General features: G+C 36.5%; 4 protein-coding genes across 12 annotated transcripts in view; 2 read left to right on the top strand and 2 right to left on the bottom strand.

Annotated features, from left to right (window-relative positions):
- Window positions 1-700: 700 nt before the first annotated feature.
- On the top strand, window positions 701-4,914 carry LOC119633716 (dyslexia-associated protein KIAA0319-like protein). Its single transcript, XM_038027409.1, is given in 9 exon segments — window positions 701-2,603; window positions 2,673-2,813; window positions 2,873-3,004; window positions 3,060-3,359; window positions 3,416-3,697; window positions 3,764-4,004; window positions 4,068-4,162; window positions 4,164-4,236; window positions 4,292-4,914. Coding segments are annotated over 9 exon segments (3,282 nt in total). The 5' UTR covers window positions 701-758; the 3' UTR covers window positions 4,465-4,914.
- Window positions 4,908-8,815, bottom strand: LOC119633600 (glutamate receptor ionotropic, delta-1). The gene is made up of 5 exons (XM_038027216.1): window positions 8,391-8,815; window positions 8,191-8,324; window positions 7,251-7,468; window positions 6,465-7,184; window positions 4,908-5,394 (listed from the first exon to the last, which is right to left on the bottom strand). The coding sequence occupies exons 1-5, from the start codon at window positions 8,813-8,815 to the stop codon at window positions 4,924-4,926; spliced, it is 1,968 nt and encodes a 655-aa protein (XP_037883144.1). The 3' UTR covers window positions 4,908-4,923.
- Window positions 8,816-10,356: 1,541 nt separating this feature from the next.
- On the top strand, window positions 10,357-12,940 carry LOC119633599 (armadillo repeat-containing protein gudu). Its single transcript, XM_038027215.1, has 5 exons — window positions 10,357-11,165; window positions 11,225-11,447; window positions 11,510-12,323; window positions 12,384-12,598; window positions 12,670-12,940. Exons 1-5 carry the CDS (start codon window positions 10,357-10,359, stop codon window positions 12,808-12,810), a joined length of 2,202 nt encoding a protein of 733 aa, XP_037883143.1. The 3' UTR covers window positions 12,811-12,940.
- Window positions 12,941-13,169: 229 nt separating this feature from the next.
- Window positions 13,170-27,347, bottom strand: part of LOC119634180 (ras-related and estrogen-regulated growth inhibitor) — a 45,967-nt gene continuing 31,789 nt past the window's right edge. For 2 of the 9 annotated variants that reach the window (XM_038028191.1, XM_038028192.1), the window contains exons 3-6: window positions 14,175-14,430; window positions 13,808-14,119; window positions 13,541-13,724; window positions 13,170-13,481 (exon numbers count right to left, since the gene is read on the bottom strand). In XM_038028191.1, the coding sequence (XP_037884119.1) occupies window positions 13,240-13,481; window positions 13,541-13,724; window positions 13,808-14,119; window positions 14,175-14,430 (994 nt within the window). In that variant the 3' untranslated portion in view covers window positions 13,170-13,239. Of the gene's footprint in view, window positions 13,482-13,540; window positions 13,725-13,807; window positions 14,120-14,174; window positions 14,451-23,232; window positions 24,210-27,347 lie in introns of those variants that run through there. The other 7 variants (XM_038028194.1, XM_038028196.1, XM_038028198.1 and 4 more) reach the window with 5 other exon arrangements.

Here is a 27,347-nt window from a genome sequence, read left to right as displayed (position 1 = left end):
CTTTTCTTTCAATATATCTTTGAAGATCCAACTTTTCCATGACATCATCCATAATTAGAGGAGATTTGTGATTTAAAACTTGCTTTTGTCTCTAGCATTTAATTTCTATTTATCTATCATGCACAGAAAAGTTCTGGTTAAAAAAAAAGGGAGAAGTACTTATCTTTTATCGAGAGATGAGAAATTATCCTCTTACGGGGGAACTTAAACTTTGAATACTTGACATACACATTTTACTTTTCTCTCGGGCTAAATTAATTACAATAACAGTAATAAAAGTACAATAAGACTCGCCGCTAGACTTAATGAATCTTACAAGCTTCTCTTCGGAAAGTATTATCGTTTAGTGAAATCTATAACGGTTTTTTACTATCGATAACAAATTCGATTAATAATGATGTCTTTCTCTCTTCGTGTTCCTCTTAGTTAACATTCGATCAGCTGTTTATTTATTATTCTGTTTCCTCTTTTGACATTCAGATTGAACAGTTGTATATTTGTGTTTGTTCTACTTGTTCTACTCATGAATTAAAACAGAATAAAATACTAGGTAACGTACGAACTGAACGAATTAAATCAAACCTAAAAGCGGAAATTATAAGAATAAAAATGTTAAGAACGAAAACGTACAAACGTTTTTTTGCTTAGAAAAACCAATCCATTAAGATATTTATTTTGTGTTTATAATCAATAAAAAAAAAAAAAACAACTCGTACCGTCTGTTGTTTTGTAAAAATAACAAAAGAAAAAATCCAATAATGTGTGGTAAAAAAGTATTGTTGCAAAAGTATTTTGGTTTGTTTGCGGTTGTAATGCTTTGTGTCCTCTTGTCCGTCAAAGCTGATATTACAACTGAGACCCCATCTTCTGGGATTCTTGTTCGTAATGTTAATTCTGTTAAAATGGATTCGCTAAGCATTTGTCCAGATATGTTGCATTATGTGTTTGAAGATTCCATGCCTCAAGAAGAATTAAAAGCAGGTACTTTCGAGAAGTACCCTTCAACAGATGATGAAAATATACCAGAAGAGCTGGATCTTAGATCATGCGTTGAGGCTTGTTGTGAAAAGAATAAAAACAATACATGTAATGTAGTAGTCTTCGGGTCCAAACAGAAGTGTTATCATGTGCGTTGCGTCACCAATGAAGCCTGTTTGCCGAAAGAACGCAATACCAATGAACGTACAATTCCCAATGAGCGCTTGCAAATGGTTTTGGTAAATCCAGTGAAACGGTCTGATGTTGATTCTGAGAGAATGACGTGGCTAGACACACTAAAGGCTTCGAAAGCCCTTAATGAACTAATACCGCTGGAGGACTTGGCTGAGCATGAGAATATGAATGCTTTGAATTTTTGGAAACGACCGCGCAAATATCAGTATTTAGCTCGGAACTCAGCAGAAGCTGCTCCAAGTTACGACGATGATGAACTCGCTTTGTCCACTGAAAAGAGAATGAAACAGTTCATGATGTCTGGTTTAGATGGTAACGGTGGAATTTTGGGGAATGGTTTAACCTATTTTAGGGGCAACACGCCACCGGAACCGCAAGGATCACAGTACATAACTTGTAATTCGGACATATCAGGAGAAAACAAATGTCCATTAAATGAAGAATGTGTTTCAGTACACATTGAGAGAAGTATGGGTATTTGTAAATGTATACATGGTTTTCGGCGTAACCATTTGCGTGCTTGTGTTCCCGATAATTTGGATTACCCTTTGGATGAATCGGGCGTTGCCCATAATATAATGCTGACGTCAGCGTCTACATATGAAAACGACCCTTTAAAAAAGTTTAGTTCCAAGACGACGGCGGAAAGTGAGGGTACTAAGAAACTTATGGTTTCGGTTGTATCAAAAGAGGTACGTTTACCGGAGAAAGAAGTAACCTTGGCGGCGTTTACAGTACCTGATGAACAATCGAGTAATACAAAATACAAATACCTATGGTCACTAATAAATCAACCAAAAAGTCCAATGAATGGCACCATTTCGGATCAGAGTCAGTCAAAAGTGAAGTTATCAAATCTTTCTGAAGGTTTATACACGTTTAAAGTTACTGTAAACGGAACGAATGGCACTTACGGTGAAGCCATGGCCAATGTTACTGTATTGCCAGAAAAACGTATTAATCGTGTACCTCAGGTTGTAATAACCCCTCGAGAACAAACTATAAGACAACCAACGACAAACGCTGTATTGGATGGCAGCACTAGCACCGATGATGACAAAATTGTATCTTGGCATTGGGAAGTGGTTTCCGGACCAATTGGATATCAACCAAAATTACCAGACGTTAATACGTTGCAATTAACTGATCTCACTTCTCCTGGAAATTATACATTTAAACTCACTGTAACGGATACGGATAATGTAACCAATTCGACAACCGCTACAGTTACTGTGTTAAAAGGAACGGATTATCCACCAGTTGCAAATGCTGGAGATGCTGTCATTCTCTATTTACCTAATAACAATGTTACCCTTAACGGCACGGCTAGTTCAGACGATCACGAAATTGTGGCCTGGGAATGGACTAAAGACGCTGGTGATGAATCTAAAGCAGTGGATATGCAAAATACTAGGACGCCATATGTACAGGTTGGTCTTTTGTGAACTGACATTCAAAGCTCTTCTTTTAATATTGCTCTTTGGAATGGCCAAATGAAGCTTTCGAATTTGGAAGAAGGAATGTACACTTTCGTTTTAAAAGTCACCGACGGTAGTGGACAATCAAGCACAGCAAAAGTTCATGTGTTTGTAAAACCGCCTACCAACTCACCTCCCACAGCAATTGCAGGAACTAATATGGTAACTTTTCAATAAATCTTTTAAATACGATTTCAAACGATAAATATCAATTCCCTCAGACTATAAATCTGCCAATTAATTGGGTCGTTCTAAACGGCTCATCTTCAGCCGATGATATCGGTCTTAAATCCTATGAATGGAAAGAAGTTCAAGGACCTAATGCTGCGGTTATATTGAAGTCTAACGAAACGGTACGTTTTCCATATACAGAAAGAGAAATGCTATGAAAAATCGTTGTGTACATAGGTCGCCAATGCTACAGGTTTAACTTTAGGCTTGTATGAATTTGCGCTTACTGTAGCTGATACCAGTAACAATACCGCCTCCGATCGCTTATGGGTTAAAGTGGTTCAAGAAAAAAATTCGCCACCTGTGGCAAATGCCGGCGGTGATCAAAGCGTCACTTTACCATTATCAGCAATATACCTGAACGGTTCCAGTTCTTATGATGATTTAAGTGTGGCAAAGTATCAATGGACCCGTGAAGACTCCAGTTTAGCAGCCGGGCAAATTGTGGGTAATAGCAACAAGGAGTCCATTATGATTGTAGGTATTTAGTTTATGAAATCAAGATCCCTCTAATAATCCGAGCTTTCATTAAGCTAACAAATCTAGTTTCTGGTCGTTATGTCTTCAAACTGACAGTTAGTGACGAACAAGGCTTAACAAGCACGGATACGGTTAGCGTTTTTGTGCATCCCGATCCAATGTTATTGAATTTGGTACAACTACAACTGCCCATGAATATATCTATGTTAACTTATTCCGCTTTGAATATAATCGCGCAAAAAATTGGTTTACTAATGGGCGATATGAAAGTTGTGGTACGCGAATTGCAATGTGATTCTCGAACGGAGGCAGCCATCTTGGTCTTCTTTGTTCAGGTGAGTCGAGGGCAAAACGAAACTATTTTAAAGGCACTGTCAGCGTTATTTATATTTTGATTTTAGAGTGAGAAAGACGGTAAAATTATACCGATGCCAGGCTTAATAATAGAGCGCTTATTAAAGGAGAAATTGCAGCGCGATGCCTCCATTTTGGGCACTGTCTTCGCAGACGTACGGACTGTAATCTGTCAGAATAAGTGCTCTGACCACGGCGTATGTAATGCTGACACACGGGCTTGTATATGTGAAGCTTTTTGGATGCCTTCCTTCGGTTTTTTTTGGGGCCTGGAAGAAGCTAATTGCGGTATGCGATGAACTTTTATTGAAAACTACCAAAATTCATAAATTCGTTATATATATTTTGTAGATTGGTCGGTCTTGTATGTGTTTGTAGCAGCATTTGTCGCCTTATTGCTGTTATCTACCTTGTTTTGGGGCATAGCTGTGGCTTGCAGGCAAACAAAAAAAACCGCGCTCTAGACCAAAACTCCAAAAATATTCGCTAATTGGAACACAAGACACGGAAGCGCCTAATTGTAAGTTGTCATATCATCGTTTTACGAATGCAAAAATGAATCATTGTTTCTGTAGTTTGCCGTACAAACTCTTTAAGTGATTCTGATACTGATTCTGATGTTCTGTTCGAGTCGCGTTCAAAGTCAAATGGCATTCTTCGTATAAATGGCAGTTTAAAAAGTAATAAAGCCAATGGGCTTGACCGTTCGAAAAATTCGAGTAGACACGCACGTAAGGTAAAAACGTAAATTTCTTAAACGGAATACTTCAAGATGTCTTTGTGATACGTGCGTACGATATGTGTAAAGTTCTCTTACGTATCTAATCGTTTATTTAGGTGTTCGAAATAAGTTCCTGCGCATATGTGCATAATCTTGTATCTTTTATGTGTAATTTATGGATGTTCAATGTAAAGTGCACAAATAGGTTTATTTAGTTAAATTCGCGTTTAATATTTTTTTAATTTTTTTTTTTGCTTTTACTTTCGGTTAACACGTTTTACAAAATATTCATTTATTTATCTATTTTGTTAAAATCTCATTTTATTTGCATTCTTAAATGAGTATGATTTCTTTCACTTAACTCCTTCAAGTATCATTATTTGTATGTGCTTGTAAGACGAAATTGTTTATACGCTAATTTATCGTACTTATGCTTACATTTAAGAATATATGAATATAAAACCAAAGCTCTTAAAATTGAATCTTTTAATTATCGGCAAATTTGCGCATAAAGTTATAATACAAATTGAGATTATGCTCATCATAAAGGGGATGCTTGCACACGACTTGACGAAAATGCCAATACTCGCCCAAAACAATTAACACACCAATAAAGTAACCAATTAGCAGCGGTACAAAGCTGCTCCAGAATTTCTTCATATCTATCAAAGCCTCTTGTGGTAAATCTTCTTCTGCTGGGAAATGTTTAACCACATCTTGAAGCCACTTGTAAATAAGACCAGACTCTAATAGGCGTCGTATGTATTTGTCGATCGATTTCTTTAACGGCGAGTTTCGAGCCATACCTAAAACTACGGGCATGTTGACAACGCATTGCTTCATTATGTGCAGGACGACTTCACGGTCGTCATCGCTTTGGACACCTCTTAATCGTAAATGACGTAAAAAATACTCATTATCATAATAGGCATGGGTACCTTTACCTATATGGCCCGTCTGCAAAAAAATGCGAAAGTAAACGACATTAAGGTTTAAGATTGCATTATGGTAGATGTTTAGAAACAAACGTAAAAGGTGACGTGGACTAACAATTTGAAAAAATGCATACATCTTCAAGTGAATATTCTAAAAGCAATCTTAGCTCCGATTGCATACAGTCGCGAAATGTCCAAAGTAGAATTGCTCCTGGTATGACGATGAACTTCCCGTCAAATGACCGGGATGAATGCCTTCTTACCTGATTGCTGGATAAGGACACACTTAGGCTTAAATAGCGGGTACGCAAAATTTTTAAATGCATCTGCTATTCTAAGCAGATTCGAGTTTATAGTTTCTGTAATATTACGTAAGCACTGTGCTACTTTAGAGGTGTAAGCGGAGATAAGGTTAGCCCATCAACTCGTACGCTCGATTAGATCCTTAACCTTGAGTATTCACTGTTAAAAGGTGGGCAGGGCGGTTTCATTTTCATTTTATAGGAACTCCTTGAGTGGTGGGTAGTAACAGCAATGGCGTTAATTAGTTCCAAATCAACGTGCGTGAGTGCAGAAAAAGTGCATGAAATGAATATGAAAGGGTATAATAATAGGCGTGCAAACAAAAGTCTTTGCATTAAAATTGGTTCCTTCATGCACCGTACATGACTCATTCAATTCTTCTGAAATTTTGTGTATACGTATAAGCTAAAGCTGATTATAACTATCAGAAATGATCAAGTTCGCTTGAAATGGAAACCCACTACCCTATCAAACAGTGGTTTGTCAGATTTTGTGCAAAAAATTTTGATCCTGAAAACGATGAAATTGACAAATCAGAGGCTCTACAATGTTGACGATGCACGAAAATGGGTCAATGACTACTTCACCTGGGAACCACAAAGCGTCTACCGTGACGGCACCCGCACGCTATTCGACAAAAGGCAAAGGACCATAGATAACGACAATGAATATTTCGATTATAACGCCTTACAACGTTTGCTTTGTAATTGAATTTGAATTCTATCAAAAGATGCAAAGAATTTAATTGCACGCCTAATATTTTTAAAACTTGCAATTACCGCTTCTTACCACTTCATTTATGGCATCTATAACTTGTGTTCTGGACCCCAATTCCCTTAGTGTCTTGTCGAAAGCATTGTCGAACAAGTGTTTGTTGTCCTCTGATCCTACAGTCAATATTAATTGACTATTTTTTAATTCCTCTAAAGTATCAACGGTTATACGTGGCGCAGGGTTCGCTAAAATGGCAGTGAAGCTTGCCCTGTATGCTACCGTCACTAGTATGCAATAGATCCAATACCAGCCTGTTAACACCCTAAGTGGCCAGTTTTTTGGTATTTTCGGTAACGACACATACATTAACATTGAATACGTGAGCAGTATACAATTGGAAAAATTATCAAACAAATCCTCATTTTTTAAAGGAATCCGAATGCGATTTAAATATATACGAAAACGCACATCGCGAAAATTTGTAATTGCAACAGATTTACGTTTGCGTAAGAATTTAAAAAATTTCCTCGGTTGTACGCTTTTACGAACTAGAAGCGCATGTAAAAACGAGAGTAAATAAAAAAGTATACCGACTAGAAAGAGCGAGAGGAAAACGCCGATCCACATGCCCAAACTAAATGGCTGTATAAAAGTCTTCCACGAGTTATCTTGTGAAGATTCCGGTGTAAGAAATGTCAAACACTCGTAAGTATGAGGCATACTGAAGTCCAATATGTTGCGATAGGCACTAAACAAATGTAAGTCCCCCATAGCCAATAAAGTTCTGCCGTGGTTCTGTTTTTTGGACAAAGTTTGTGTTACGATCTATTATATATTAAAAACCAAAATGAATAAACCTACAATTTCTCCTATTAATCCAGTATATGAACCGTTGTGTAAAAGACGTCCCCAACGTTCATGCTCGGCATCTGAAGTTTCATAGAGTTGAGGCTTAAAATTCATAGCTTTGCCTAAAGCTTTCATAATTTCCACTTCTAGTCCAATATATTGATGTTTCCTGTGTTTTGATCGCATTATCATTGGGACGTGTGCAAAGACGGCAACCGGTACAGTAAAGTCTAAATAAGTGATCTCTTTTTTATAAGACGTACAAAACATGTAAGAAAATGATATTCGGTCGTGACCGAATCTTTTATATCCATCATCGTTATTCCGAAGAAGACTCGAATAAAACGAAAAACTAAATTTTCATACTCTATAATATTGCAGGGGCGTGGCTGATTATCTCGAGCAATAACGAGCAATAAACACGGAAAGCAAAAATCTTTTCACTCTATGTCGTGTCGTTGGTGGTAGGACGTTGTAGATGGCTCCTTTGACCGATTTTGATTACACATCTTCATTTTTGCAAAAAGGAAAATGCTCATCGCATGCACCATACAGTTTGGCAGACGGACAGATGCATAGACGCTTTTGCCCAGGATCAGGACGAATTTGACACTGATCAAGAATATATATATCTTCTAGGGTTTGTGAAGCTTGCTTCTAGTCATTATAAAGATTCTGAAAAAAAATTGGCACTATAGGCTTGGGTAACTTTTCTCATTTTTATGATTTGGCTCATTTTCAATCCCAACCTCCGTGCAAGAATTTGCAATGCTTCTACCAAATTTTTGATCAGAAAAATGTTTACAACAGGCATTACACGGACGGACAGACGGACCGGTTTAAATCGCTTAAAAATTTAATGTCAATTATCAATTATGGGTTCTCTGAAGATTCCTTCTGAGTGTTGCAAACATTTTTACCGTCGGTGATGGGTATAAAAATTTTAACAAACCTTTGAGATTAGATGGCTTATTTGGAAATAAATCCCATTTTTTTAAACGTTTGCCTTTCTGCCATTTTACTATAAGTTTGGTAGTGATAATACCATTGAAAATACCTGGGAAATTTATAGTGGAAATTTTAAAGCTGTAAAGACAAGAACGTTTATCGCGGAACAAATTGGGAGAGGAGTGTTTTACGAATTCGTTTTACCTCGTAAAGTCCCGTGTCTGTACAAATATTGACGATAGAAGTTTACTCCATACTTGTAACATGTCCTCTTCTATTAAACGATTGTCGTGCATAAATACAAATTTACGGCTCATATTTAGAATTCGATATTTTTCGACAAACATCAGGAAACGTTTGACTTGTAGACCGTTCAGTAATGTTACAAAATGTAAATCGCAATTGAAGGCTTTGATTTGTTTTAGAACTCGTACAGTTTGATAATTCGGTGAAAGTAGATCTTCGGAGGCTTTAACATGCACGTAAAGATATGATAAAGGTTGGCGCGAATACTCAAAGAAATAGTTATCATACAGTGTCTGATACCAACTATCGGTAACGATCATAAAACATCGTTCAACCTGAGATGCAACCAAAAGGTTCGCCAAAAGTTGCCGTAAGTCAGTCATATGAATTGTGGGCTATAAGCTTTTTTAATAGATAGACTATAATTACTAATAGCTTCAGTAAACACCCAAATCATTTTTTACTCGTCTTCTTTTTTATGATTTTCAAATAACACGGTTCGCTAATAAGAAAAAATACATTTTTTTGCATAAATTTTTAGTTCTAGAAAGAATTGCAACAAAATTTTTTTCAATTCTAATTTGAACAGTGTCTTGAAGAAATTTATGTATACAGTAACAAAATATCATTGGGGGAATAACGTGTTTAGATGTCAATCGGTCTATGTCCACGCTTGTGTTTGTGACTTGGTCTACTATAGGCAAGAAAGGCATATTATTATCACTTTTTTCTTTATCTCGTTGTACTTCAATTATTCTTTTGTGCTGGAATGTTCAATTCATAATAAACTTGTACGCTTGTTATCAACCAGCGAGGAATAGTTGCGAAATTAATTTTTATTCCTAATTTCTCCGAATTTCCATCATATACAAATTAAATTTTTTTACTTCTATTACTTCTTTTGTACGGTTTTTTGTGGCAAATATTTAAACTTTCTTCATCGTACAGGATTTTTTCAAGTTGTGTAAGATATCCCCAAATTTAACATGTATCGCCTGTATACTTTTCAATGTTTTTTTTCTTTTTGCACCGTTTTGTAAGGCATACGTCTACCGTGTAAAAAAAGAATTGGGTGTTGCACTATTATTAGAAGCTTCACAAAAATGCTGCACATAAAAGTGAAAAAAAATATCTGTACAATAGTTAAAAAATGTTTGGAGTTTTTTAAGGCCATTTAAGATACGATCAATTGTACAGCCATCCACCTATGGTTCGATGTCCGTCTTTTGCACAAACTGCAATAGAATCCGTGTTATGGCTATAATACATTTAAAAATGGAGTTGACCCGTTCACAAACGAAATTTTAGATAAAAACTTAACGGAAAATTTAATGAAACTGTTTAAAGGTTGGTAGCTCTGCTGATACACCCAAAATTGGATAAAATAATTGGAATACAATTGTCGCACTCGCACTTTACCTTTCTTGAATTGAAATGGCTTTAGCTTTCGGCCATGGTAATAGTATGTTTAGTAGTAAAATGAAGCAACAACGTATTAATTTCATTGCTTGCTTTATCAAAACTGAAAGAAATAGTTGGCTCGCAAAGAAAATAAGGGTATAGGACATAAGAACATACTTTTCATGTTTTGATAAACAGTTTCAATTACCCCTTGTTGACCTATGTTGACCATAATTGTTCAATGCTATCTTCTGTTATTTATAAGGGTTTTCCTCTTTTTTTTATACGCTTTTCTAATATAATAACTTCGCAATATGCTTTCCTTAAATAATGGAGTTTTTCTAATTGGATTTCATTCCTTTTTTGTACATTCCTTTACAATAATTATTGGTATGTTCCACTTTCGAATGTCAAGGTAACGTTTGTTATTTATTTACTACGGTTCTTTTCTTAATTTCTTATTGCGGAATTGAAAAAAAAATTACCGATATATATTTACAAAAGATCTGTATATAAGCATATAATGGCGAACACCAATAACATTAGTGGGGAGTTTAATACAGAAATAAGTGATGTTGTATCTGTACATAGAAAGAAAGCCGGAAAAGAAGGTAAGATACCTTCAATCATTTTCGATTCATCCAATAAAAAGTATACATTAGAAAAGGTCCAGAATAGTGCTCCACAACAACAGGAACCTAGCGAGTTTTCGCTAAGTAAGCCGTCTTCCAAAAGTAGACCACGTTTCCTAAGACGTTCGGGTCAGCAGAAATGCGGTAGCTGCCCGGACCGTCTTTCAAATATCAAAAAATCTGTCCAAGCTTTAGACTCGGATTCAACGGAGGTGGAATCATCGACGGATGAGGAAGAGCGTTGGAAGGATGTGGCCCGTGCAGCTGAGATACCTGCCGATTATTATAATATTCAAAAGTTGGTGAAATTTATTAAGGCCGGCAATCAGACGGCTACTATAGTGTCATTGTGTTGCCTGCGCGATTACGATTTGACCACACAAATCAATCAGTTCGCTATACAAGATATTGGCGGCTTAGAAGTAATGGTTAATATTTTGGAATGCAATGACGCCAAATGCCGTTTAGGTGCACTCTCAGTGCTGGCTGATATCTCATTGAACATAGATATACGCAAGACCATAGTAGACTTGGACGGAATACCATTGATAATTGATATTTTAAACTCTTCAATGAAAGATTTAAAAACGGTGGCGGCTGAAACATTAGCGAACGTTGCAAAAGTACGCTTGGCTAGGAAGTATGTACGCGTTTGCGGCGGTATACCGAAGCTTGTAGATTTGTTGGATATAAAATTACAGTAAGTACCTTGAAAATAAATAATAAAAAATAAAAATCTTACTATTTCAATTTGGTGAGGATCCTTAAAACTCCTCGGGAAGAGCTAACAGCCGAAGAAATCGAGAATCTTAATCAGGCCCGAGCTGGTGCGCGTGCTTTATGGTCTTTGTCCGATTCACGTCACAATAAAGAGTTAATGCGTAAAAGTGGCATAGTCCCTCTAATGGCTCGCCTCCTGAAATCGTGTCATATTGATGTCGTTATTCCGATTATGGGCACAATACAAAAGTGCGCTTCTGAAGTATATAAGAGCATCGCTATGGAATAAGAACCTAGAACTTATTTTGCTTTATTCTCGTTTAGCCTAAATTTCAGTTGGCCATTACCACGGAAGGCATGATCGCTGATATCGTCAATCATTTGAATTCCACAAACTTAGATTTGAAGAAAGAGGGTAGCAGCGCAATCTACAAATGCGCTTTCGATAAGACCACAAGAGATCTGGTAAGGGAGGCTGGAGGTCTGGAACCATTGGTCGCTATTGTCAAGGATAGAAATGTGCGTGACAATAAGCCCCTACTGATCGGTGCTACAGGCGCTATTTGGATGTGCGCCGCTTCTCCCGATAACGTACGTAAATTTGATAATCTACGCACTGTCAATCACTTAGTAACTTTACTGAATGACGAATCCGATGACGTACTAACTAATGTAGTTGGAGCTATAGCGGAGTGTGTGCGTTTTCAAAATAATCGCGAAGTTTTGCGGAATGCAAATGGTTTGCCAGCTCTGGTATGTTTACTGAATTCTTCGCATGCGCCTTTGTTGGAGAATTTAGCGAAAGCTCTGAAAGAATGCGCTCAAGATATACCCAGCATGCGAATTTTAGAAGAACTCGACGCTGTACGTTTGATCTGGTCGTTACTGAAAAACACCAATTCCAGAGTTCAGGCTTTTGCCGCTTACGCCATTTGCCCTTGTGTGCAGAACGCTAATGATTCCGGAGACTTGGTACGCAGTTTGGTAGGGGCGATGGAGTTAGTTGTGGGATTGTTGAAATCTAAAGATGTTCTCGTGTTATCGGCGGTTTGCGCAGCCATAGCTACGATTGCTAAAGATAATACCAACGTAGCTATATTAACGGATCTCAAAGTCATCTATAAATTGGCAAACTTAGGTATCTTTTCTCTTTAAAATATATAAAAAGCAGAAATTTTACATGTAATATTAAACACAGTTAATACCACGGATGATTTGTTGAGAGCGAATTTGGCTGCGGCTATAGCGAGTTGTGCAACCTTTGGTAACAACACTCAGGAGCTGGGTCGCTTGCGAACAGTCACTCCGATTGTTACTTATATGACCAGTGAAGATCCCGAAGTGCATCGCACTACTGCCATGGCGTTGGAGAAACTCTCGATGGACCCGCAAAATTGCATAACTATGCACCAGGTATGGAGAGACTTGACATTAGCCAAAAATTGAGTAAACTACTAGAAAGTATGTATATAATCCTATTGTAGAGCGGAGTGGTGCCATTTCTCTTGGAATGCGTTGGCTCAACCAACAAGGAACTGCAATTGGCCGCCGCCGGCTGTTTACGTAACATACGAGAATTGGCACTTCGTGCTGAGGAATATCTTTTGAAAATCGACGATGACTAGTCGACCTTAGAAGAGAGTTTCTTTCCTTGTTTTAAAAAAATTGATTTTGGGCGAATATTTTATTTTTACTATGTTAACGTATACGAGCCGTTTATTGGCCGTCTGGACCTGGCCTAAGTCGTGGCGTAAGATTTATTTTATAATTGAGATGAACGCTTTTTCAAATATATTCTATTTCATATATATATGTATGTATTCTAGATATCTTACTTACAAATTATTTCAAAGTAAAGAAATAATATACAAAAAAAACAAAAATGCATTTATTTTTGCAAAATGCAATTATTAAATATCTTCTTCAGAATATATATATGTAAATGTATATTTGTGTCAAGTTTTATCTAACTAAATTAATAATAAGAAATAAATAAATGGAATCTAAATGTTAGCTTAATATAAAATAATAAATAACATTTAAAGCACTTGTGTTTAATAGCTGGCATTACTGCCCCGGGTGGAAATACTCATACGTCTTTCAACGCGATTTGTGTGCGGCATTAAACAACCAGGTGGAGGATAACGCCAACGGCGTGGACGTGATAGCAGCGTTCCATCGGTGCAAGCTCGGCTACGAAACGGTGTCTCTAGTTCACTTTGAGAGCTATTTAAACTGCCCGAGCCCAATTCATCGGTGGATTCTGAATGATCGGTTTCCTCTAGACAAGCACTTCCTATAATAAAACGATTACGTCATTAAAAAGTAATTTTTGTTAAGTAATTTAATATAAACCTATAATTAGAAATGATCTCCTGGTTTCATGGGCTAAAGAAGCGGAATCATGAAAGGAACAACCGGAATCAGGACTCATAACCAAATCATTGGTATTTTGAACATCACTAGTGGAACGTTTAAGTTTTGGAAATTTGCTAAAAACACGCCAAAAACGAAACACATCACGAAATACTGCTTGAACCTAGAAAATATTTTAGAGAATACAGGCATCTCACCGGGGCATTGAATCGAGAATAAGAACAATAGGTTTTTGAAGTCTCGTACCTGATCTACACTTTCTCTTACGGATATCTCGTGGAAGCATGCACAAGATAACTCTTTAAATCGGCGTTGACCTTCCTCTAAACCAACCATACGATCACCGGTTTGATCTGTTTTATTACCCACTAAAATGACTGGCACATCTGACATACAATCCTTATGATTCGAGCCCAATTTGCGCCTTCTCTTATTGTAGTTAATAAGAAATTTTAAACGATTGCATTCATCAAAACTGCATTTATCGGTAACTGAATACATAAGTACAAAAGCATCAGCCCAACGTATATTCGATTCCAAGTTGATAGCATCGATTTCCTGAAGATAACCACATGCAAAATATTCTGTTTACAAAAACTGCGATATCTCTTACATTTGGCTGCCCAGCTGCATCTAAAATATCAAATTGTGCATAGTCGTTATCCAGGATCGTGTTGTGTGTATAGATTTTCTCCAAGTTTGGATCATATTCGCCTATAAAACGTTTCGTGATGAAACGGACCACCATAGCTGTTTTACCCACACCCGATTGGCCCAAAACCATAACTTTCAACGATTTATGCTTCGGATGTATTCCCAACTTGGCCAGCGATGATTTTGGTGACGTGGTATTCATTTGGCAGAATAGCCTGAAGAAATGAACTAAAATCTGTTATGCGTTAAATCTCAGTGATTTCAGTGATATTTTTATTACATATACACGTTTGATTTGTATATAGAGATGTATGTGTATACGTAATTATCGAAATATTCGAGTGTTTACGAACGAGGCTTCATTATTGATGAATTGGATTTTTTGAATGCGTGTAATGCATGAAAGAGGCATCAGAGACTTTATAGGGTGATTGTATTATCTGTTTGTCGTATGGCGGATGATCGCCACGGAATTATAATGCTTGTATTACGGCGATATTAGGATCCTCATATAATGTTTGTCATTTTATGGGGTAGTCGGCAAAATTAAAGACTATTAAGACGGGCGTCGACACGATCGTCAAAAATAGTCACTTGCTAAGATGAGATGTGCGTTCACGTCTGTCTTAAGCGCGCATCATTTCATTGGCGGAACATAAATGATATTTTATTCTTTTGGACTTGTTTGCGTTTTTATACAAATTTTTACGGTTCGTGCAAAAGTGATTATTTAACGATATTTTGCAAATAATTTTAACTTTAATAATATAATCGCTGACTTAATAATTTCGCTCAACAATGTATCACATTACAGCTACCTGCATACAAACAAATTATGTTGAAGCAATGCTGCATTGTTGAGCGGGTCATAACTGAATTAAGACAGTGTATGGGGAGTGTGCCGAGTTTATTGTACTTGTACAGTACTTACTGTATAAGCACGCTAAAGTCGGTTGATATATAAAAACCGTAATAGAGCAATAATCTGGTCCCTAATTTTTCTTTCGCTTTTGCCTTCGTTCGAAGTACTTTAAATCGGCTCGGTGGTAAAGGATTACTGGTGATCAGAACTATATGTACGTACATATATATACCAAATTACTTCCAAGTAGAAGGAGGTTCTACGATACCGCTATGAACCTAAACATTGATCAAGAAACAATCGTGAATTGTTTGCGTAAGAAAGGATACAAAAAGAGGTTACATGAATTAACGCGGAAGAATTTGAAAGACCGAAAAAGGGATCGAAAAATTGAATGAATTGAGTGTCTGTTTGTGAGTCGCTGCTGAAGTGAAAAGTTTTGAAGCCATTTTTAAAGACGTTGTTACTAGACGATGAATAGTACACACACGACAATAGCGTGGTCTATAACTGAGATAAAGCGTGAGGTACATTAATAAAATGTAAAGATATCGTCTTCTATCACATCATCGAAGGAAATATTGCAGAAACGTAGCTGGAAAGTTTTAATGCACCCGGATGGGCCCCGAGCCATCAAGTTACAATTTTTTTCGCTCTCTATGCACAGCTAAAAACGATAAGATTTAGTTATTTGCTCAGAAATATCGGAAGTACTGTAGTAACAGCGTGAAGGTTTTACTAGAGAAGTGATAAACGATTGCGGAAAAAGAATCAAACAAATGGTTTAGTAAATGTCGTTTAGAATAAAAAAGAACTGTATTTGAATTTTGGTAAAAAGACGTCACGAATTTTTCGTTGACATACGTTGCACAATACATTGCACGACTTACGATGCTCAGTATGCTCATATGTAGTCTTGAAGCGGGCAAAAAAATACGTCAAACGACCATTTTTGTATTGGTTTGTGGTTCAGAGAATAAATAAATTGACACGAAGAAAAACATTCATTCGGATTATTTTAGCTATTTAAGCACATTCTGATCTTTTGATGTGTGTTTTACTACGAATTCGTGCATTGCATACTATACGTATGTATGTTCCTATAAAAATTAATGCGCTTATTTAAATGCGTGTGATCTGGCTTTAATACCTTTTAACATTCGTAAACAAGAGTATGCGTAGGAAATACGTATTTAACTAAAATTTAAATATTTATATGCGTTCCTGTTTATTCGCTTTTTAAAATCACATCTCTCCTGAAAAGTCCGCTAATCACAACAAGTGAAAGCACTACAGTAGATCACGATTGAATGGAATGGTCGAGAAAGTGGTCGAATTTGAACCAGTTTCGGCAGCATTCATTTTTGGGTCAAAGTACCACAGTGTATTTAAATACATGAAAATATCTCAATAATTGCGGTTTGTAGGGTGAATACGAGAAAGCAGAACGGACAAACAAGTTTAAATCGATTTAGAAGTAAATTCAGAAAGTGATTCTGAATCTATCATTATAATAAAAGATGAGTCTTTCTGACGTTCCTCTGGATGTCCCATATTTCTGCACAAGCCGAACATACACTTGTATCACAACATTCAAAAACATCTATAATGTATTCATTTTTACGAGTTTTGCAGACATATCCTGGGAGACAAAAGTTTTCCTTTAAAAAAAGGAAATAAGTTTCATTGAGTTTAGTGCTTCTTCTTCTTATCCTTTTTTTGTGATATAGATAGAATTGATAGATTGCGAGAATACTCATTCACTTTCCATCAATAATTTGAACAATTGACATTAGTTTATTTGAAAACAGTTCGATCACAGACCACGAAGCCAAGGATTTAATTGGGACCAAGATATATCTTACACCTATGTATCTGCATAGTCTCGACGGACTTCTCCATTAACGCAAGAGATTTAAACCAATTGACTTTTTCTGTAAAACCCGTTTTTAGTCCATGACTTTAAGTAATTTAAAGGTTATGTTAATTGCGGCGTTTTTTATTTCCTTTTTAACGGGAATTAACGCAATGTACTGGCAAAATTAAATTACCTAAATTGATAACTAATGCATTCATTAAATATTCTTGAGATTCAAATTGATATAATTTCAATAAGTAAAAGTGCATAGTGGACCATAGTCCGCTAATGAACACCCCACGCCGTACAGATAATTATGTAACGACTTTTCAAAATGCGGCGTTATATGAGAAGGGGCTGAAAAAGTGAAACGGCTCGAGCCATATCCAATAGTGTCCGTCTTTGGGGGAAAACACGTCCGTGTACCAAATTTCATGAAAATATCTCAAAAATTACGGCCTGTAGGTTGAACGCAAGAAAATAAGACGGGCAGACGGTCGATGGAGAAACGAATAGACAAGCTCAAAACGATTCAGAAAATAATTCGCTGTAATAATCGGTATAATAAAAGCCGGATGTTGCACACATTCGGATAAACTTAATATACTCTTGTGCCAGAAGTGGTGTAGGGTATAAAAAAACTACATTGTATATTAGGAATATTCACATTTAGGTAATTAATGACCAAAAAAGTTGAAATTGCAAATGACTAAAAATTTTGGGAAATAAATAATCATTGTATTAGGTTAGCGGGAAAGTGCTGTCGTATTAAAAACAAATCATTTCAACTTGAAGATGTTTGATTTGTTACTCAGTAGCCGAAAGGTAGATGCCAAGTTTCTTTGCAAAGCTGCAAAGGGTCTAGATGTGAGTTATCTTTCAACATGAATCACAAAAGCTCACCAGTCGCACCGATGACTTTGTTGAGACTGAATCTGCCGGACGAAATTTGGCAAACAATCTTCTATAGACCCGAACATTTACAACTACACCTGCCAAGGTGTCACATAACCGTTTCACAAGCAATCGACACGCTGCTCCCTTTCTGGAACTGATACAAAATGCTTTGTCGTAAATGAAGCCTATCCATTGCAGTTTATTCACTTTGAAATTAAGACGAATTGAATTCCACCTGCTTGCCTTGACTTGGCGAGGAAAGTTACCTGAAGGTGGTAAAACACGGCAGAGCGTTGCCGCCACAGCCAGTGACAGGATGGTTTCATTACTTTTTTTGCCTGCAGCTAAAACTGCGAAACTCAATGCAATGTAAATCGCACACACAGTGTGCTTTACTACGGTTGTACTAGGCTCAAATGGAGTCAAATTACAACTTGATTGGTGGATAGTATCGGTTTTCCTTACACATCTTTCGTCTATCGTCGTATGCTCAGCATCTACTTGTTTAAAAGTTCCTAGGTAGCGAAGCATTAGCTGCAATTGTGCAATTGACATCGTTATTAGTTCAATTTTTATACCCTGCAAAGCATTTATGAAATAGTAACATGTATGTAAATATAAAATCGTAATTTGCTCATGGATGGCCGTGACCCTACGTGAGTAGGATAGCATGTATATGCCTGCATATGTTCGGAAGAGCAAACGCGCTCTCAACCACTTTTCACACCTTCCAATTTCAATCAAGTAACTGAGTACATGCGATAGTCTCAAGTTCGCTTTAGAAAGCATCCAAATCGGATCAAGCTAAAAAACTATATATAAATAAGACAATAGCTTTTGAATTTTGTAATTTCGTGCAAGACCGACCACTTCCCATGTAATGCCTCATTTTGAAAACTTGAAAGAGATATTTTTACTAAAATATTCGGTGTACAAATTAATTCTGGCCGGCTTCCTTATGAAAAGGATAACCGAAGAAAATATTTAATTGAAAGTTTCATCAATACATTTTTTCCATCATTCTGACTAATATAGTTAATTATAGTTATGGCGTAAGGAGAAATTTTTTTTCCCATAGCGCCCGGCCTATGCAGACCTTCAAAATGTTGTGTGCAGTTTAGGAGCACAACTGGTACGTGAAGCCTAAGAATAACATTTTCATGTGGACAAGTCAAAATTTTAGTAGCTGATCAGAGGAATAGTGGTGCCATAGTTAGTTTCTTCACCTGATACTACCGAGAATTGGACCCTACATTAATTTGGGATTTTGAAGGCTTTTAAACACATATAGTTGTTAAATTTTTACTTACGAAAAATAATTACTGCTTGAACGGAATTCATTAAATTGATTGCAGCGGGAATATGAAATATGTTTAAAAAATTCACTGTTAGCGTTCAGCGTTCAGCGCGCAGCGATTGCTGTATACTGAAAACCGCAACACACTTGGCAATTGTATGGTGTGTAAACACTTGGCGTGTAATACCTACTAATGATTCTCAATTGTAACACGCACGTATCCTGTGCACATATGATATGGTTACAAGTAAAAATTTTCAGCTCAACAATGCTATTTTCCTTGAACTGAGGCATTGCGGCATTGAGATGAAATGAAAGTGAGACTAAAGCGCTCTACATGCTCTCCAATGTCCTTTCGTTGTTAAACGGAAAATAGCAAAACAGTTGTGTAACAATTTAAGTCATTCTTTCGTTTTTTACTCCTACAGTCCCTCTTTACAATCCATTCCAATACTCCTGCTTGACCGTATCGATGCACTTGTATGAGAAATAGTTTATGTATAGAAAATACACGGAATGTTTATGAAATTGTTTACAATTGTTCCGGTTAAGTAATAAAAAGCAAAAAGCGAATATTATTATTTTCTTTCCATTTGCCTATATATAAGGAATGCATGTGCAATAATTTAATATGTTTACCATTTAGAAGTTAAAGAAAACAAGACAAATGCAAATGAGCACAATTTCGCATTAGAAATGTATAAATAACAGCTAGATAGGTCATGGGAAGTGGAGCATTTGTTGTATTTCTAAAGAAAGTAAGTATTCCGTTAAGATGAATTCCTTACACCCACTATTCGGATTGGAAAGCATTTCAAATATGAGCAATAGCTTCCGTCAGTTGCTTGAATAAAGTACGATGCACATATAATAAGATGAATTTTTTGTTTTTTGCATAGAATAGGCCAAGTATGGGACTGAAATAAAACGTGATAGTTGAAACATGCCAGAGCTATGGCAAGTGACGATAAAACTTTCAATGCGTGAAGCCTTCGTCCGAACAAATCTTCGTAGGCGGAAAATAATTACAAATTAAGTCGAAAAAATTCGCAAATTTCCGCCTCCCAGTTGACCGCAACCCATTACTCCAACTCTCCTTATTTTTATACCCTATCCTACTTGCCTTACAAGAAAATGTTAAGTTTGTATGCGAATGCATACAACACCCACAAGGAGTTGAGATAAACGCATTTTTACTATCCCGTATCTATATATTTTAAATACAAAAGGTGTTCCTGAATCGATCTAAGCTTGTCTGTGCGTCCGTCCTGTTTTCTTGTCATCTACGTGCAGACCTCAATTGCCATGTGTTTTGGCCCAAGGACAAACGCTACTGAAAATACTTCCGATCCAAACGCTTTTTGAACCAATTCCCACATAACGCCTTATTTTCAAAAATCATTATATGAATAAATGTTGGTTACGCCCACAATAGCATTTTTACTTGTTATTACCCCGTTTTTATAACCATCACCAAAGGATGGCGATCCAAAAGGAAGCTTCAGCGACCCTATAAACTATGCAAATTCTTGATCAGCGGGAAATTCGAAATCGATTAAGCCATGTCTGCCCCTCTGGTGGTGGGTGTTGGTGGTGGTTGTTGGTGGTGGGTGTTGGCATTCTTCTGGTCGCAAAAATGTAGATATCGACTTCAGATTTGACGAAAGTTTCTAAATGCAGTCTGATACTGAAAATGGACCAAATTCGTTCCGGCTTACATCCGCAGTAAAGCGTACACTGAATGCAACTCCCTTTCTGTAAAGGAAAGCTTGTGGCTTTTGGCTCATTACTAACGACGAAGGCTGAAATTCTCTACATTTACTTAACCCTAAGGTAACAAGACAGAACGCTTAGAACGACTTTGTATATTCCTCAAACGAAGGCATATTATCTGCGTAAAAAGCGTTAACTTTAAAATAAACCTGGTGTACACCGGGACCTCGTGGATTTTTTTTCTTAATAATATCAGCGATATGGATATCAAATAGAAGGCTTTGAAGAGTAGATTGTGAAAAGCCAAGTGTATTAATTCTAAATTGGTTAGGACATTATGACCTTGTCGATTAATTTTCGTCACCAATAACTTCTACTGAACTGGAATGTTAAATATAAATTTTCATATTTTGTGACCATAAATGAAAGCACGCGGTGCTAAAAATTCTAATGATAATGGGTTAGCAAGATAAGGCCCCCGCCGAATACAAATTTCCTACTGGTTAGAATTTCAAATATGCTTCAGAAAATACGCCAATAAAATGCGTAGGTCTTTGGTTAGCGTGATATAGTGTTTTTTTTTTCTTTTTATTAAATTCTTCCCTCGTCAAATATCGCTTTTTTAATCCCGTCCCTTTTGCGCGGACTATTTATCATGTTTATTAAACTGATAAGTTACAAGCATTCACTTATACAAATGTGTGTGAAAAATTCCGGCAAAGTCGCTAACAGAGATTGTTAATTCCTCAAAAAGGCCTTCGAACGATAAGTAAATGAAGACTCGCATAACCCCGCTTTGTGCCTTGTGGTCGATTTATATATTTTTGCGTCGTATTTGCGATTCGAATTTTTCCACAAAATATTCAATTGTTCTCTTATCCGCACAATTATAACGACCATAAATTCACGCTAGCGCAAGTAAAGCGATAGAAGAATTGGGATAATATTTGCAAGCATATGATTAAAATTCTTAATGTCCTTTAATTAAATTGCAATGTGTGTCCGCTGGAGAAACCCGGGAGGATGGCGGTATTTTGCGAGATTGTATATTTTAATATATATAATTAGCAATGTCCGTCTGTTCATTTGCCCATCCTATGTCGGCTGATGGAACTTTTACCGTCACAAGAATTTTGACAGAAAGCTGGAATTTGACGCTTTTATAGCTAGCTAATGTTCGCAAATGAAATTGAACCGTAATCATCGTAAAAATAATTTACCCGACAAAAACCTGGCAAAAACAAGAAAAGAAAGATTTATACAAAAAAACACTGCGTGGATATCTAAAGGATCAGCGCGGGAATGCCTTTGACTAGAGTGCTAGTGTACTGTGTGTAATGTAATTATCAACCGAGAAGTCTGGCGAATATAATTTTGTTAGCTATGCTAACTTTAGAAACTTCAAAACGCCACACGGGATTTATTAAATTCACATAATACTCGTAACTCCCACCGATAAATTGTGTGTATTAGCAAAAAATGTTATATTGGTGCGGCTTCCATTTTTCGCTCTCTCTTCCTCGCTATCTTAGTTTCTTATCTTTCTATTTCTTTCTCTCCCTGCACCTCGCTTCCCCGCTCGATCATTTCCTTTCTGTCTTTGTCTCTCACTACTCACCCCAATTGAATTGATCTACAAGAGAATGTTATTCGTTCGCTTTATTCTTTTTCTAATACTCATTAGCTACATATGATGAGAGGACGAGAGAGTGAAAGGTTTTGCGGATGTTATTTGCTAGGCAGTGTATCCACTGCAACGTTATGTTGTAGCAAGCGGGATGACTAAATGAATATATCGCATATCTGCGGTGATAACAATAAAAATCCGCTTATATTGTCCCTTTGCGAATGTGTCGGTCGGTGGTTTTATTATTATTACTATCATCATCAGCATGAATAGAATTCATGTACAAATACATGTGTTGTGTGCCTGTTGTCTATCTTTTCATTTATTTAGTCATTGATGTTATTAAAAAGTTGTTTACTTATTGTAACGTTCATACATACATAGAGATTATACTATGCCGTATCGTAGTAGTAAATAATAACTACGGAGTACAATTTTTTTTTTTTTGTGTTTTTGTTTTTTTGCCTTTTTCATTATTTGGAAAATTGCAGTGGATATGTTAAACTAATGAATTTACAATAAAATGAAATTGAGAAAACAAAATTGTTATTTTGCAGTATGATTGGTAAGGTTCTTTCCCCAACGCAGACACACAATCATGAAGGAACGAATTGGAACGCGTGAATATTTTAAATGAAATTATTTTTAATTTTACACTGAATTGATGTTGATTGACTTATTTTTCTCTCTCTTTTTTATCACTTGTCAGATTGTTTTAAAAACTTAATTGCATTTTTATGATATCAATTAACTGTTCAATTACTTTTGAATGCGACGTTGTTTAATCCCTTCTTCAATTTTATTGGTTTCGTTAAAATATGCCAGCACACGGGCTAAGACCGTTTTAAAGCAATGTTCAAGAGCGATTAACAGTAAATAAATCACTGGATTTGTTTATATAAACAGCGAATGTCAACAAGTAGCAACAATAGCAACACCACTACGCGTAGTACTAAGGGTAGTAAAGCACATTACGACTATTCGTCGCACACGTTTACTTGTTTATGCGGAAAAAAATAAAAACAAGAACAAAAAAAAAAAAAACGGTAGCAGTTATTGCGGCAACAACTAAAACCACAACTACTACGTATACAAACAATATTAACATTAAAGCTTGTTTTTTGTTTTGTTTTTGTTTTTTTAATTTTTGCTTTTCAAGCCATGGCCGACATTACATGAACTAGCGGGCGGTATGCGGTTCTTGTAACATTCGCTCCACACGTATTTGCAAGCAAGCATTTACACTATCGCAACAAATGAGTTACTTCACGGCTTTCGTTAACTGAAACGAATGAAAAGGATATGAATAAAATGTGTACGCATGTATTAAACTAAGTAAACGCATTGATGCAACATGTTGCTGTTGTGAGTATAGCAACAAGTTTTTCACAAAAACAAAAACCAACGAATTTTTTATTACCCACTCTTCATAGAGTTGCAGGATACGCGGCAATAAAAAAGTTCTTTGCAAAAGTAACACATCACTCAATTGATGAACCCTTTGGGTTTTGACATAAAGTTTTTCCTATATATACGTCAGTTCCAATGGATACGTCAATAGTCACCCCATGAACCTATTGAAGGTTGCAAGTAAGAAGCAATTAAATCCGCTATGATGGACCACGGCTCTCTATTAAATTCTCTACACCACTCTACACGTAATTTTATAACCATTTCCAAAAAAGAAGTTATATGGGAAGTGTTCGAAAAGGTAGTCCGACACGAACCATTTTCAATAGTATTTGTCCCTGGAACAATCTCGGTATACAATATTTCAGCAAAATATCTCAAAAATTGTGGTCTGTAGCTGGAACACAAGTGAACAAGGTGGACAGATGGACAGACAAGCTTAAATCGATGTAGAAAGTGATTCTAAATCGATCGGTATGATAAAAGGTAGGTCTATCTCAAGTGCCTCTGCGTGTTGCACACAAGTAGTGTAGGGCGAAATATTACGTAAATCTTTAACTTGGACGTCAAATTTTCTTTTTGACAAAAATAATATTCCTGCTCGCTTACTATATGCAAACAGGAGGCCTATGTGCCAGTTTTAAGCTCTCGATAAAAGCTTCTGCTGTTTTGACAAAGAATGAACAATATTCACGATGTGCATCTCTTGTTATTATAAATGGCATAATTACGTAAGTATACCTCATATCTTCATTGTGATATTGAAACGCTCGTTCCTTACCTTTAGCTTGGTTTGGCGCCAAGCTATGGGATCTATTAAAATTTTATTGACAAGAGAAAGAAGTTAATTAAAAATCCTCTACAAAGTCTGGAGTCGGTTTACGATTCCCGTTATCAAACTAGTTCACTTGCACATACACACAAAAACCATACGGCCTTATTTTTGGGTTGATGGCACGTTCGATATCGAGCAGTGTTCGTATGCTATCGAGTGTCACACTACCGCTTACTCCTAAAAAGCTGCTTAATAAAAGGAGAAAATTAGGTTCAAGCCAACTCGATAATGAGGACCACAAACCGACTCCTGAAGAGCTTATTTCTGAAAGAAAATAAGGTACAGTACAAGCAGTATATGGGATGCAAAATATTATATACATAAAATATAAAACTAAAAATTTGCCTTTCATGCAACACTAAAATTTAAACTACGCGAAAGTATTGTACAGTTACACAAATCATACGTCATCATCATGATTGCATTGCATTGTATTCAGAGCTACCTTAGAAATGAACGTAAAAATTGAAAAAGAAATTTTTTTCAAAAATTCGCAAGTTTTTTTTTGCTTGGCAAGCAACGATGCTTGAAGTATTAAATTTTAATTAGCGAAACTCGCTGCGTTAAGGTCTTTCAAGTCAATATAGTTAACTTAAGGGGGCGTAAATGCTATAGGTTGCTTTTGAAAAAACATAAATTTCTTTTATACCCACTACTGTAAGATGGCGACATATCCATTCTGGATTTTTTCATAATGTGTGCAACACCTAAAAGGAAGCTTCGGCGATCCTATAAAGTACATATATTCTTGATTAGCGCGTAATTCTGAATTGATTTAGCCATGTCTGTCCGTCTGTATGACTGTGCGGTCTCCTGATCGCAAAAACGAAGACATCAACTCCAAATTTGGTGGTAGGCTTCGAAAATGGGCCAAAATGGTCAGAGCAGAAGCTCGCGGTGGAACATAAACTGTACACAGCTCTTTGTTTCTTAACAAAAATTTGTGAATTCCTACTCGTTACTCAGAAATTATAAGAGGTAGAAAACTGAAATTTTCCGTACTTATTTTACGAAACACTCTACTCTGTACGTGTAAAAGTGGAGAAAAAAACTTAATCTATAGAACTTGTAATGCTGTGCTACTTTAAAGATTAGATTTTGCAGATGAAGAGTTGCACACTAGCTCAGATTAGGAATTGCGCACTGGTCCAGAATAATCGAGGTAAAGGCTCCGAGAGCCTATAATCGTAAGCTACGATATCTAAGTGAACAAAAGATTTAGCAATCAATATGTAAGAATGCGTACAGTGGTGCATAACTGCAGACTGTGGGGAAGGATACCATTATAGTTAGTTAGGGAGTCATGCTGCCCATCGCTACGCTTAAAACTTAATAAGAGGTCACGTGCTTTGATAAACTTTTGTGAACAACTTTACTATGCCCTACAGCATTTGTGGTGCTGGGTATACTAGTGAAAGTTAGTGCGGTCGTATGTAATACGCGGAATGGTTTAAGGAAGACCCACTTTTTATTATACCGATCGACTCAGAATCATAATCTGAATTAATTTAAGCCTGTATGTCCGTCTGTCTGTCTGACGTCTAATAAACATTTTCACGAAAATTGAGCCTTTGTAGAGCAGCAAAGTCTAAGTTATAATATGTGGTGATGAAAATTTTCCCATAATATTACAGTAATTTCATATAAAGATGTTCTATGTAAGGATTAAACTTGGACTACTTTAGGTTGAGTTTTGGGGCCGCTTACCCCCCACAAATGGGCACATGAAAAATATGCCTTTATAAAAGAAAGAAGACATCATTTTTGTGTTCTATAATAAAAATAAGAATTGTATTAGACAATGTGCCGTAGGTCGGCCTTGCCCGACTACAATGTTCTTACTTGTTTTTTATTGCAAAAATATTGCAAACAAAGCAAACTTTGAGATACAATGGCGTATTGAGTTTGATTGCATGTCTGCAACAGGCAGGAGGACTTGAAATGGATCTACCTGCTATTATATCCATCGATTCAGAATCTGCCTCTGAATTGGTTTAGGAGTTTAGGAGTGCCGCAATATTTGAGATGTTTTGGTCAAATTTGGTACAGTAACGTGTGTTGCCCCAAAGACGAACGCTATGGAAAGTCGGATTACTTTTTTAATCACTTCTCGTAGAGCGTCTTATTTTCAAATGTCGTCATACGAATACCTGTAGCGTGGCGTAGGGTATTTGATGATGACTCGTGTTTCTCCTGGTTTCCTAAGGCTATGGTTAGAATATTTAAGTAAACACGAAGCAATGGACAAGTGTCGCATATAATTTCCATATTTTTTAAGGACAAGCCATGTGATATTTTTAATAAAATTATGTTTACGTGATCAGAATTTTTGAATATTTTGAATAACTGACTCGGCCAAGAATGACGTGATATAAAAATATGTTGTCCTTCCACAAATAGCGTTTAGAGAAAGGAAGTGGAGATTTTTATGACAAATAACCGCATTTGGCCACCTTTGGAGGACTTTCGCCGACGTGATTGAATTGCTGTTGTAAGGTAAGCAGGTGTGAAGGGTTTGACAAATTGTGTTTTAAGAAAAAGTTTCACATGTTTCGAGCCTTCAACTGTAATCGAAAACAATTTTATTAATATGTAAACTATAGCCTGCTCTTCGTGTTTTTGAAGGCTGGTTC

Source organism: Glossina fuscipes, unplaced genomic scaffold (genome assembly GCF_014805625.2).
Source record: "Glossina fuscipes isolate IAEA_lab_2018 unplaced genomic scaffold, Yale_Gfus_2 2, whole genome shotgun sequence".
Lineage (NCBI taxonomy): Eukaryota > Metazoa > Arthropoda > Insecta > Diptera > Glossinidae > Glossina > Glossina fuscipes.
Note: the sequence above shows the minus strand (reverse complement) of the source record. Positions and strands in the feature narration are given on the sequence as shown.